The sequence below is a fragment of the Scyliorhinus torazame genome, chromosome 25 (genome assembly GCF_047496885.1).
Source record: "Scyliorhinus torazame isolate Kashiwa2021f chromosome 25, sScyTor2.1, whole genome shotgun sequence".
NCBI lineage: Eukaryota > Metazoa > Chordata > Chondrichthyes > Carcharhiniformes > Scyliorhinidae > Scyliorhinus > Scyliorhinus torazame.
The window spans coordinates 2,461,863-2,476,272 of NC_092731.1; the positions used below are offsets into that span (position 1 = coordinate 2,461,863).

General features: G+C 54.3%; 1 protein-coding gene across 3 annotated transcripts in view; it reads right to left on the reverse strand.

The window, feature by feature from the left end:
* Positions 1–306: 306 nt before the first annotated feature.
* Positions 307–14,410, reverse strand: part of ltbp4 (latent transforming growth factor beta binding protein 4) — a 504,953-nt gene continuing 490,849 nt past the window's right edge. For all 3 annotated transcript variants that reach the window (XM_072489893.1, XM_072489894.1, XM_072489895.1), the window contains 6 exons: positions 13,436–13,564; positions 11,671–11,814; positions 9,892–10,044; positions 9,240–9,725; positions 7,750–7,899; positions 307–2,937 (listed from right to left, as the gene is read on the reverse strand). In XM_072489893.1, coding sequence (XP_072345994.1) covers positions 2,777–2,937; positions 7,750–7,899; positions 9,240–9,725; positions 9,892–10,044; positions 11,671–11,814; positions 13,436–13,564 — 1,223 coding nt within the window. In that variant the 3' untranslated portion in view covers positions 307–2,776. The remainder of the gene's footprint in view (positions 2,938–7,749; positions 7,900–9,239; positions 9,726–9,891; positions 10,045–11,670; positions 11,815–13,435; positions 13,565–14,410) is intronic.

A 14,410-nucleotide genomic window follows, 5' to 3' on the forward strand; every position in this document is an offset into this window, starting at 1 on the left:
AGCAGAAAGCAAATGCAGTTGATTATTTAAAGCTCCAACTATTTCACTAGTGCTCCTCCAGGGGTAGGAACTTGCTGCCTCAACCCAGCCTGGCCATCACTCCTCTTCATTCTCTCATCAAGAAGTTAAGTAATAAAGCTGCCCAAAGGGACCGAAGCTATCAGTTGCAAAAGCTGCAGCAGGAAATTCACCATTAACTGCTCAGGAAAACTAGGAAGAAGAAATAAATTTGTGTTCAATGTCCCATCTCTGTTGAAAATTCCTGTTATCTTTATAGCAACACCTCAAAATCAATAAAATCAAAGCAATATTTAGGACATATTTTATTTCAGTTTTAAATGTGAGTTGATTAAAAAAGTAGAGAAACAATACATTAAACCAAAAGTGTAAAAAAAGATGTTCTCATTATTCATAAACAAACATATACAAAATATGTAGCTTTATAGTGAAAGTACAAGGCTCTCCGTGACCACCAACACAAGTGGCAAAGCTTGTGGGATATTTGATTGGCTCCCCAACATACTTCAGTTCCAGCACTATTTTATAGCTGGAATATTGTGGCAAAATGCAGTGAAGGTACAGTGTGAGACCAAATTCATGGATCTGATTGAGAGCCAGATTGGCACAGATTGTACAGAATGCAAACACCATGTCGAAAATTATCACCTCAGTTTTACTGTTTCTGGATTTTGTGGGAAAAATTACTCTTGAAATTCTTTTCAAAATCTGTTTGGCTCCCATCATTTTGATCTCAGCACAGAGGAATATTGTTGCAAGAGAAAGGTAAATGATCCCTCCTGCAGGAATGACACTAACACCGATGACAGAAGCGAGCGACATCCAAAGAGATAGAGGCAGGATTAGGGAATAGGGGATAGTGGATGTGAAACAGAGGAAGGGGTTAGACTGAATGTCACTAATTTGTTTGAAGCTGTTTCCCACTCGGATTGACAATGAGACTATTCTTCTGAAGCAATCGATCCAACACTTTAGCTGCTGATCATTGGTTAATTAGATAAAAACAGAATCCAAACTCTTGGATTGGTCAGGGATGTGTGGTACTTTACCACTAGGTGGTCATCTCGAGGGAGGGGGGTGGAGGTTGGGGATAGGGAGAAGGAGGGATGTTACCTAATGCAGGTCATCTCGTCCCCTTCCTGCTCTCACAGCCTCTGAGGTCAGGTGTTTTTAACCCCCAGGGCCCATTCAGTTTTCCGAGCCCCATTCACCTTTGACAAATTGACCTACTAAGAGAAACCAAAAGTGAAAATCCAAGGTCTCGGGTACGGGACTTGCCCCGATTGAAAGAAGAGAAGGTGAGGAATCTGAAGACGTAGACGGATGGGAAACAGGAATTTTAGGCTTTAGAAGGTCACAGGTTGCAAGATGAAGCTCTTGGGTTGCAGTTCCAGAATTTCTAATCATTGACATTGTGCTGCATCGCAGTTTGAGGATAACATGGATTTCAGGGACAAGGAATAATAAAAACTTTACAACATCTTAATTTTAATTGTAGAAACTGCCCCAGGGTACATCACAGCTATTAATAGGAAAACAAGCATTGAACCAAAGAAGGAGGTGGTATTGAAAGAGGGTTTTTATCAGCAGAGAGACATTGGGCGAAATTCTCCTCCCCGCCCCGCCACATTTCTGCCCCGACCGGCCGGTGGGAGTCTCCGTAACACCGGCCGGGCAATGGGGTTTCCCATTGTGGGGCAGCCCCACGCCGTCGGGAAACCCCCGGGCGCCGGCAAAACGGAGACTCCCGCCGGCGGAGAATGACGCCCATTTTCACTTTTGAATCCACACTCACTGGGATTAGAACTCAGGTAACTTGCAGGTCAGTGACTCCTTAGAAGTTCAATCAGGATTTACTTCAAACACCAATCAGATCACATCAAACTTCACCATATCTGTAACACATCATCACCAGCCTCGGTGATTTCTCTGAGAGGCTGATGCCCAAACAGATTGTTGTCTGATGCTGAGTGAGTTTTACAGGCCAAGTTTGATTGCCTGTCTTTGCTGTGTTACCTGTTGGGACATTGGGGAGAATTGCCTGGTCTCCCACATCACCATCCAGTGTAGATTGGTGACCATTGGGTCATCACGTTTGAATTGGCTGCTTCATTGTTGAATAGCCCTGTCACCTTCATTGGTACAGATTGAATGTGAGGAATTGAGAGACTTTTCTGATGCTGGAACACAGCAGAAGAGCAAAGGAGGGAAGAAAATTGGCAGGCGTTCTACGGGTATAAAACCTTGCTAAATATACAGTGACTTTGTGCACAGTGAGAAATCCTTACCCAGCTGAGTAGGAATATCTCAGAGTTAAAGCAATACAGTGACCATCAAAATTTTCATTCAACGCTCTCCGCACAATAACATTTTGTAAAATTAGACCAGGGTTTTCCAACAACACTCGATCTTTAGAAACATATTTCTGTTATTGAGAAGGGGTCCAGTAAGACCAGACCTTCCCCTAACAGAAGGAAAGCTCCCTCTTTATGTAGCAAAACAGAAGGTGGTTGGGGATTGAATCCTCCAGCGGTTGGAATGTAGCCCAAAAGCACCTTGGTTATAGATTAGGGAAGGGAGCTGAAAGAATTCAATTTCTGGCCTCTCCACCTCACTCCATTGGGCGCTAACTGATTATATTCCTTTCCAGGTGTTGTCTAATATCACTGAAACAGCAGTAAAATAAATACCTTCCACCCTGATTACTCTACAACGCTCCCCTTGACTGATGCTGAATTTAATGCTAATCTGAATCCTTTCACAGGCCCGCTCTCCGCTGCACTGATACACAGTAATTGGGTCGCCGTGACAACACATAACCCCGCAGGCAGATACAGCGGTAAGAACCGTCCGTGTTTGTGCACTGGGCATTTCTGCAGAGCGTCTTGGGGTCGTCCACCTCATCACATTCATTTATATCTGAAACAGAGAGAGAAGAGTTTAGCTCCCAAGCAAGAAGCAAAGCGAGAGCACATTCTCCTCCCTCACTATCTCGCACAGCCCCTCACTCACTCAGTCCCTCACTCACACAGCCCTCACTCACTCAGTCCCTCACTCACTCACAGCCCCTCACTCACTCAGCCCCTCACTCACACAGCCCCTCACTCACTCAGTCCCTCACTCACACAGCCCTCACTCACTCAGTCCCTCACTCACACAGCCCCTCACTCACACAGCCCCTCACTCACACAGCCCCTCACTCACTCACAGACCCTCACTGACACAGCCCCTCACTCACTCACAGCCCCTCACTCACTCAGACCCTCACTGACACAGCCCCTCACTCACTCACAGCCCCTCACTCACTCAGACCCTCACTCAGCCCCTCACTCACACAGCCCCTCACTCACTCAGTCCCTCACTCACACAGCCCTCACTCACTCAGTCCCTCACTCACTCACAGCCCCTCACTCACTCAGCCCCTCACTCACACAGCCCCTCACTGACACAGCCCCTCACTCACTCACAGACCCTCACTCACTCACAGACCCTCATTCACTCAGTCCCTCACTCACTCAGTCCCTCACTCACTCAGTCCCTCACTCACTCAGCCCCTCACTCACTCATCCACTCACTCACTCAGTCCCTCACACACTCAGTCCCTCTCTCACTCAGTCCCTCCCTCACTCATCCACTCACTCACTCAGTCCCTCACTCACTCAGCCCCTCATTCAACCAGTCCCTCACTCACTCACTCAGCCCCTCACTCACCCAGTCCCTCACTCACTCAGCCCCTCACTCATCCACTCACTCACTCACACAGCCCCTCACTCACACAACCCCTCACTCACTCACAGCCCCTCACTCACTCACAGCCCCTCACTCACTCAGTCCCTCACTCACTCTCAGCCCCTCACTCACTCAGCCCCTCACTCACACAGCCCCTCACTCACACAGCCCCACTCACACAGCCCCTCACTCACACAGCCCCTCACTCACACAACCCCTCACTCACTCACAGCCCCTCACTCACTCACAGCCCCTCACTCACTCAGTCCCTCACTCACTCTCAGCCCCTCACTCACTCAGCCCCTCACTCACACAGCCCCTCACTCACACAGCCCCACTCACACAGCCCCTCACTCACACAGCCCCTCACTCACTCACAGCCCCTCACTCACTCACAGCCCCTCACTCACTCAGTCCCTCACTCACTCAGTCCCTCACTCACTCAGTCCCTCGCTCACTCAGTCCCTCACTCACTCAGCCCCTCACTCACTCATCCACTCACTCACTCAGTCCCTCACTCACTCAGTCCCTCTCTCACTCAGTCCCTCCCTCACTCATCCACTCACTCACTCACTCAGCCCCTCACTCACCCAGTCCCTCACTCACTCAGCCCCTCACTCATCCACTCACTCACTCACACAGCCCCTCACTCACTCAGTCCCTCACTCACTCCCAGCCCCTCACTCACTCAGCCCCTCACTAACACAGCCCCTCACTCACACAGCCCCTCACTCACACAGCCCCTCACTCACACAGCCCCTCACTCACACAGCCCCTCACTCACACAGCCCTCACTCACTCACAGCCCCTCACTCACTCAGTCCCTCACTCACTCAGTCCCTCACTCACTCAGCCCCTCACTCACTCAGCCCCTCACTCACTCAGCCCCTCACTTACTCATCCACTCACTCACACAGTCCCTCACTCACTCAGTCCCTCTCTCACTCAGTCCCTCCCTCACTCATCCACTCACTCACTCAGTCCCTCACTCACTCAGCCCCTCACTCAACCAGTCCCTCACTCACTCACTCAGCCCCTCACTCACCCAGTCCCTCACTCAGCCTCTCACTCACACAGCCCCTCACTCACTCAGACCCTCACTCACACAGCCCCTCACTCACACAGCCCCTCACTCACACAGCCCTCACTCACCCAGTCCCTCACTCACCCAGTCCCTCACTCACACACACAGCCCCTCACTCACTCAGCCCCTCACTCACACAGCCCTCACTCACCCAGTCCCTCACTCACACACAGCCCCTCACTCACTCAGCCCCTCACTCACACAACCCCCACTCACACAGTCCCTCCCTCACTCACCCAGTCCCTCACTCACTCAGTCCCTCCCTCACTCATCCACTCACTCACTCAGTCCCTCACTCACTCAGCCCCTCACTCAACCAGTCCCTCACTTACTCAGCCCCTCACTCACTCAGCCCCTCACTCACACAGTCCTCACTCACACAGTCCCTCCCTCACTCACTCAGTCCCTCACTCACTCAGTCCCTCACTCACACAGCCCTCACTCACACAGCCCTCACTCACACAGCCCTCACTCACACAGCCCTCACTCACACAGTCCCTCCCTCACTCACTCAGTCCCTCACTCACTCACTCAGTCCCTCACTCACTCAGTCCCTCACTCACTCAGTCCCTCCCTCACTCATCCACTCACTCACTCAGTCCCTCACTCACTCAGCCCCTCACTCAACCAGTCCCTCACTCACTCACTCAGCCCCTCACTCAACCAGTCCCTCACTCACTCACTCAGCCCCTCACTCCCTCACACAGCCCCTCACTCACTCACACAGCCCCTCATTCACTCAGCCCTCACTCACTCAGCCCTCACTCACTCAGCCCTCACTCACTCAACCCCTCACTCACTCAGCCCCTCACTCACACAGTCCCTCACTCACTCAGTCCCTCACTCACACAGTCCCTCACTCACTCACTCAGTCCCTCACTCACTCAGCCCCTCACTCACTCAGCCCCTCACTCACTCAGCCCCTCACTCACTCAGCCCCTCACTCACTCATCCACTCACTCACTCAGTCCCTCACACACTCAGTCCCTCACTCACTCAGTCCCTCCCTCACTCATCCACTCACTCACTCAGTCCCTCACTCACTCAGCCCCTCACTCAACCAGTCCCTCACTCACTCACTCAGCCCCTCACTCAACCAGTCCCTCACTCACTCACTCAGCCCCTCACTCACTCAGTCCCTCACTCACTCAGTCCCTCGCTCACTCAGTCCCTCACTCACTCAGCCCCTCACTCACTCATCCACTCACTCACTCAGTCCCTCACTCACTCAGCCCCTCACTCACTCAGCCCCTCACTCACTCATCCACTCACTCACTCAGTCCCTCACACACTCAGTCCCTCACTCACTCAGTCCCTCCCTCACTCATCCACTCACTCACTCAGTCCCTCACTCACTCAGCCCCTCACTCAACCAGTCCCTCACTCACTCACTCAGCCCCTCACTCAACCAGTCCCTCACTCACTCACTCAGCCCCTCACTCCCTCACACAGCCCCTCACTCCCTCACACAGCCCCTCATTCACTCAGCCCTCACTCACTCAGCCCTCACTCACTCAGCCCTCACTCACTCAACCCCTCACTCACTCAGCCCCTCACTCACACAGTCCCTCACTCACTCGGTCCCTCACTCACACAGTCCCTCACTCACTCACTCAGTCCCTCACTCACTCAGCCCCTCACTCACTCAGCCCCTCACTCACTCAGCCCCTCACTCACTCAGCCCCTCACTCACTCATCCACTCACTCACTCAGTCCCTCACACACTCAGTTCCTCACACACACAGCCCCTCACTCAACCAGTCTCTCACTCACTCACACAGCCCCTCACTTACCCAGTCCCTCACTCACTCAGCCCTCACTCACTCAGCCCTCACTCACTCAATCCCTCACTCATCCACTCACTCAGCCCCTCACTCACTCACTCAGCCCCTCACTCACTCAGCCCCTCACTCAATCACTCACCCCCTCACTCACTCAGCCCCTCACAAATGACCTCAAACAGCCCCTCATGCACTCCCTCGATGGAGGGAGTTGAAGGGCGAGGAGAATGATGTCATTTTGTGAGTTTAAATCTCCTGTATTTGATAGAGCCACAGAGTAATCCATGGAATCCCTCCGTGCACTCTTATGTTTGTACCTCCCTCGCCCCCCCCCCGTATAAATGTAACCCCCACCCAGACCAAATCCACCCTCCCACCGAGCACCTCACCCCCAACGGCAAATCCCGCCTGAAGCCCCCCTGTACTGACCCTCCCCACCAAAACGCTCACAACTGTCGCTGCACCCATGCCACAACTCCACCCCAACACCCCCCTCCCCCCAAATCCATCCAACTCCCCCCAAATCCCTCCAACTCCCCCCAAATCCCCCAACTCCCCCCAAAGCCCCCAATTCCCCCCAAAGCCCCCAACTCCCCCAAAGCCCCCAACTCCCCCCAAAGCCCCCTCCCTCCAAAGCCTCCCAACTCCTCCCAAAGCCCCCCATCCCCCCAACTCCCCCCAAAGCCCCCAACTTCCCTCAAAGCCCCCAACTCCCCCCAAAGCCCTCTCCCTCCAAAGCCTCCCAACTCCTCCCAAAGCCCCCCGTCCCCCAAAGCCCCCAACTCCCCCCTAAGCCTCCCAACTCCCCCCAAAGCCCCCCGCCCCCCCAACTCCCCCCAAAGACCCTCTTCCCCAAAGCCCCCAACTGCCCCCAAAGCCCCCCAAAGCCCCCAACTCCCCCCCAAAACCCCAACTCTCCCCAAAGCACCCCCCAAAGCCTCCCAACTCCCCCCAAAGCCCCCGTCCCCCCAAAGCCCCCGCTAAAGCTCCAACTCCCCCTAAAGCCCCCAACTCCCCCCAAAGCCCCCCTCCCCCCAAAGCCCCCCTCCCCCCAAAGCCCCCCTAAAGCTCCCCAACTCCCCCCAAAGCTCCCCCTCCCCCAAAACCCCCCTCCCCCCAAAGCTCCCAACTGCATACCGACACACGCCATTTTGGTCATGTCGAGTTGATAACCGTCGTGACAATCACAGGTGAAGCCCTCTGGAACACGGATACATTCTCCGTTTACACAGCCATTCAGGATTCCACATTCTTCAGGCTGGAAACCCTCATAACGTTGAAACTGGTCTGAGATTAAATGCACAGAATATTAATCAGTATATTTCAGCTGGTTCTACTGTTCCACATTTATTCTGAGATAAGGTGAACTCTCTTAAAATCTGTGGCGAATTTGTCCGTTTCCCACAACCATCCTGACTCGAAGCCACCCTCTTGGTGCCCAATGCCAACTGGGGCGGGAAGCAGACTGGCAAAGGCCACAGCTGAACACATCTCTATAAATACATAATACATGATATACATAAACAAATGATTTGAATGAAACAGTCCAACAATGAGAGGAGGAACAGGATTTTCAGGGAGTCACAGAGCCGGACAAGGGATGGACATGTGATCCTGCCCCATGGCAAAGAGAGGTTCTTCCAGATCAGATCTCAAACTGGGAGGTAGTGGGCAGGGTGGGGCGGAGAGGGCAGGGCAGGGGAGGGCAGAGAGGGCGGGGCAGGGGAGGGCGGAGAGGGCAGGCCGGGGCGGAGAGGGCAGGGCAGGGGAGGGCAGAGAGGGCGGGGCAGGGGAGGGCGGAGAGGGCAGGGCAGGGCGGGGGAAGGCAGAGAGGGCGGGGCAGGGGAGGGCGGAGAGGGCAGGCCGGGGCGGAGAGGGCAGGGCAGGGGAGGGAAGAGAGGGAAGGGCAGGGGAGGGCTGAGAGGGAAGGGCAGGGCTCAGAGGGCAGGGCGGGGGGGGGGGGGGGGCGGAGAGGGAAGGGCAGGGTACAGAGGGCAGGGCGGGGGAGGGCAGAGAGGGTGGGGCAGGGGAGGACAGGGAGGGCGGGGCAGGGGAGGGCAGAGAGGGAAGGGCGGGGAGGGGAGGTGGAGAGGGTAAAAGGGGAAGAGGAGGAGGGGAGACGAGGTAAAGGGGGAATGTGAGTCTTTTGCATATCGGAATATCTGAATGAGAGATGGGACAGGGAGAGGGGGCGATACTGGGACAGGTAGAGGGGACGATACTGGGACAGGGAGAGGGGGCGATACTGGGACAGGGAGAGGGGGCGATACTGGGACAGGGAGAGGGGGCGATACTGGGACAGGGAGAGGGGGCGATACTGGGACAGGGAGAGGGGGTGATACTGGGACAGGGAGAGGGGGCGATACTGGGACAGGGAGAGGGGACGATACTGGACAGGGAGAGGGGACGATACTGGGACAGGGAGAGGGGGTGATACTGGGACAGGGAGAGGGGGCGATACTGGGACAGGGAGAGGGGACGATACTGGGACAGGGAGAGGGGACGATACTGGGACAGGGAGAGGGGGCAATACTGGGACAGGGAGAGGGACGATACTGGGACAGAGAGAGGGGAAAACAAACGAGTGTTGATAGACCAGTGGGGACAGGTAATATTTCTTTACTTACTCAAATATTCCTCGTTGCTGCTGACAAGCAAAGGAAGGTTGGGAGAATGGAATTCTGGAATATCCGGTGCAGGATCCCGGTGCTGATACCGAGGCCAGGGCTGTGACGATTCTGATTCTGCTACACCTGCGTGGATGCTTCGCGTTCGATAGCCCTGTCCGGTTTGTCTGGTTCGGGGCTGATGGCGGATCCGAGAGGGTCTGCTCTCCCCCCTGTATTCTGGCCCAGAGCGAAGCTGGCGTGAATCATACACTGGTCGCCTGGGTGGAGGGTCCTGTGCCCGGAACGGTTCACCGTCTGGAGGTCTGTAATCACGGCCATCACCAAGCTGAGGTGGGTTTGGATTGTACCCCCGAGGGTCCAGGGAATCCGGGGTGAATTCAGCTCCAATTTGCAGGCCATAGTTTTCATATTCCAGCCCTTGGGAATAACTCTCGTCTTCACTCAGGGGCACAGTCAAATAATTACACAATTCATTGTGGTATTCTGTGGAAACAGAGGGAGAGATTAGTGCCTGAAACTCATCAATCCGTCTTCATTCTCGTACCCACTTGATCATAGTCAACTCACTCATCCACTCTGTCAGCTGCCCCTCACTGGAAAGGGGTCTCGGTCCCAGGGTCAGGGGCTAGGGGTCATGGGGCAGAATTACCTGTATTTCTGGTGGGACAGAGGGCACAGTCCATCCCCCAGCCCTCACCAAACTGACAGCAACATTCGGTGTAGGTCGTCATTCTCGCCAGGTAAAGCCTTTTGCACAACAGGTTCAAACCCACTTCCTGCCAACATAAAGCCATATGGACATCTGTAAGACAGAGAGAGAGGGAGGGAGGGAGGGAGAGTGGGGGAGAGGGAGGGGGAGAGGGGAGAGGGGAGAGGGAGATGGAGGGGGAAAGGGAGAGAGGGGCAGAGGGAGGGGGGAGAGGGAGGGGGAGAGGGAGGGGGAGAGGGGAGAGGGAGGGGGAGAGGTAGGGGAGAGAGAGGGGGAGAGGGAGGGGGAGAGGGGGGGAGAGGGAGGGGGAGAAGGGAGAGGGGGGAGAGGGAGGGGGAGAGGGGAGAGGTTAGGGGGAGACGGAGGGGGAGGGGGAGAGGGAGAGAGGGGAGGGGAGGGCAGGGGGGAGGAGGGGGAGGGGGGAGGAGGGGGAGGGAGGGGAGGGGAAGGGGGAGGGGGGAAGGGGGGAGGGGATGGGGGGAGGGGAGGTGGGAGGGGGAGGGGAGGGGGAGAGGGGAGGTGGGAGGGGGAGGGGAGGGGAGGGGGAGGGGAGGGAGTGGGGGTAGAGCGGGTGAAGGAGAAGGGGAAGAGGGGAATTAAAAAGGGAAGGGCAGGAGAGGCAAGGGGGATAGGGGAGGGGAGAAATGCGTTTGAGAGAGGGAGAGAAGAGAGAGGGGGCCATGAAGAGGGGTGGGGGTCAGGGGGAGGGCGAGAAAGGAGGAAGGAGTTGGTGTGGGGGGCAGTGGGTAAAGGGGGTGAGAGGGCCAGGGAGGATGGTGGGGTGGGGGGAAGAGAGCAGAAAAAATTGAAATGATGAAGCATAAATCAATTTGTTTGATGATTTGTGGATCCAGTCCCAGACAGACGGAGAGAATGTGCAAACTCCACACAGACAGTCACCCGAGGGCGGGATTGAACCTGGGTCCCTGGAGCTCTGAGGCAGCAGTGCTAACCACTGTGCAGGCCCGGGTCCCGGGAGCTGTGAGACGCAGTGCTAACCACTGTGCAGACCAGGTCTCTGGAGCTGTGAGGCAGCAGTGCTAACCACTGTGCAGACCCGGGTCCCTGGAGCTGTGAGACAGCAGTGCTAACCACTGTGCAGACCAGGTCTCTGGAGCTGTGAGACAGCAGTGCTAACCACTGTGCAGACTCAGGTCTCTGGAGCTATGAGGCAGCAGTGCTAACCACTGTGCAGACTCAGGTCCCTGGAGCAGTGAGGCAGCAGTGCTAACCACTGTGCTGACCCGGGTCCCTGGAGCTGTGAGGCAGCAGTGCTAACCACTGTGCAGACCCGGGTCCCTGGAGCTGTGATGCAGCAGTGCTAACCACTGTGCAGACTCAGGTCCCTGGAGCTGTGATGCAGCAGTGCTAACCACTGTGCAGACCCGGGTCCCTGGAGCTATGAGGCAGCAGTGCTAACCACTGTGCTGACCCGGGTCTCTGGAGCTGTGAGGCAGCAGTGCTAACCACTGTGCAGACCCGGGTCCCTGGAGCTGTGGGGCAGCAGTGCTAACTACTGTGCAGACCCAGGTCTCTGGAGCTGCGAGGCAGCAGTGCTAACCACTGTCACACTGAAACCTTGGGGCAACATTGGAAGGAGTTGCTGTCTGGAGGGGTCTCTGAGGTCTAGTTCCCTAGGAACCCCCCTCCCCCCCCCCCCCCCCCCCCCCCGCACCGAATCCACGATCAAACCCTCTGCCTCCACCACCTCCAACTTACCAAATCGCTCGCTGCTGTTGGAGATACATCGTCGAAGAGTCACATCGAGGATCAGGGGAGGGTGACACGAACAGTAATAAGACCCCACAGTGTTTACACAATCACCATTCTCACAGGCAGCTTCATCCTCACACTCGTTATTGTCTGTTAGGGTAAGAGAGAGGAACTGTGAATGTTGTACAACCCTGAACCCTGAACCCGAACCCCTCACTAGCTCAGTAATGTGAACAGCGTGTGGGACAACAGAATCCAGTGCAGTGACTGCCAACCAATTGGCCCACAGTAATATAGCCTGGCCTATTGCTCATTGACTGAATCCACTGGCTTCTCTCGGTCCCATCAACTCCAGGCAAAAGCGGATTCCGATATTATCACAGGACGTTTCCCGGCTCTGCAATGTGAAAGAGGAATCACAGTGGCCTGACCCCACAGGGAGCCCATCTGACCAAATACTCAGCCTCTACGGGCACTAAGAGGACGTCAGGGCGAAACCCACAATGCTGCAGCTAAACTGTGTGGTCAGGTCAGTAATTCCCGCCTCCCTGCTCAGCAATCAGCCATTACCTCATTGGATGGTTGAATGGGCTCGAAGGACTGATTGGCCGACTCACTCTCTGATTTGCTATGTTCCTATAATCCCTCATATTGACTCCCAGTGGATGGCTGAGCTGCAAACTGTGCCAAAATTCAGCAGATTGGAGAGTGGGATTTAGAGAACTGGGAACAAGGTTGGTAAATGTGATTTCCATAGAATCCCGGCAGTGCAGAAGGAGACCATTCGGATCATCGAGTCTACACCCTACCGAGGCCCACTCCACCCCATATCCCTGTCATCCCACACATTGATCATGGCCAATCCACCTAACCTGCCGATCTTTGGGCTGTGGGAGGAAACCGGAGCAGCCGGAGGAAACCCACGCAGACACGGGGAGAACGTGCAGACTCCACACAGACAGTGACCCAAGCTGGAATCGAACCTGGGACCCTGGAGCTGTGAGGCAGCAGTGCTAACCACTGTGACACCGTGACACCCAGAATGTTATCATAGAATTTACAGTGCAGAAGGAGGCCATTCGGTCCATCGAGTCTGCACCGGCCCTTACAAAGAGCGCCCGACTCAAGCAAACATCTCTACCCTATCCCTGTAACCCAGAAACACCCATTTAACCTTTTTTGACACTTTGGGATATTTAGAACAAAGAAGAACAAATTAAATTACAGCACAGGAACAGGCCCTTCGGCCCTCCAAGCCTGCGCTGATCCAGATCCTTTATCTAAAACTGTCGTCTATTTTCTAAAGAACAAATTTAGCATGGACAATCCACCTATCCCGCACATCTTTTGACTGTGGGAGGAAACCGGAGCACCCGGAGGAAACCCACGCAGACACGGGGAGAACGTGCAGACTCCACACAGACAGTGACCCAAGCCGGGAATCGAACCTGGGACCCTGGAGCTGTGAGGCAACAGTACTAATCACTGTGCCACCGTGCTGCCCCTGGTTGCCCTCTCTGGTTGGCCTGCGTGGTCAGGTCAGTAATTCCTCCATTCCCGGCACCCCACCCCCCCACTGAGGGCAAACAGCAACCTATCCTAAGGAGGCCACATCAGTCGAGGTTATCAGCGTTTGAGCCGACAGGGCTGATGCTGGTCACTCTGTGTCTACCCCTCCCACTGTCTGGCTATCCCTGTCTCTACAAATCATCATCTCCAGCGCACTCACACAAATACTATTCAGCTTTCTGCCTCTCAATACCCCACTCACCGATACATTCCAGACGGATGGAATGGTAATAATAGCCAGTTGGACAATAACAGGCATAGCCAGGAACAGTGTTGACACAAACACCATTTTTACACAATTCAGAACCAAACAGAGAGCATTCATCGGCATCTGTAAGAAAAATAAACCAATAATTAGTGAAAACAGCTGCACTTTTACTTTTAATTCAGCAGCATTAACAGTCACTCACTGTGTCACTGTTTATTCAGCAAGGCAAGGACACTCACTGTGTAACCGTACAGAGTCACTGTTTATTCAGCAGGGTGAGGATCACTCACTGTGTAACTGTACAGAGTCACTGTTTATTCAGCAGGGTGAGGATCACTCACTGTGTCACTGTACAGAGTCACTGTTTATTCAGCAGGGTGAGCATCACTCACTGTGTAACTGTACAGAGTCACTGTTTATTCAGGGTGAGGGTCACTCACTGTGTAACCGTACAGAGTCACTGTTTATTCGGCAGGGTGAGGATCGCTCACTGTGTAACTGTACAGAGTCACTGTTTATTCAGGGTGAGGGTCACTCACTGTGTAACCGTACAGAGTCACTGTTTATTCAGCATGAGGATCACTCACTGTGTAACTGTACAGAGTCACTGTTTATTCAGGGTGAGGGTCACTCACTGTGTAACCGTACAGAGTCACTGTTTATTCAGCATGAGGATCACTCACTGTGTAACTGTACAGAGTCACTGTTTATTCAGGGTGAGCATCACTCACTGTGTAACTGTACAGTCACTGTTTATTCAGGGTGAGGATCACTCACTGTGTAACTGTACAGAGTCACTGTTTATTCAGCAAGGCAAGGACACTCACTGTGTAACTGTACAGAGTCACTGTTTATTCAGCAAGGCAAGGACACTCACTGTGTAACTGTACAGAGTCACTGTTTATTCAGGGTGAGGATCACTCACTGTGTAACTGTACAGAGTCACTGTTTATTCAGCAGGGTGAGGAT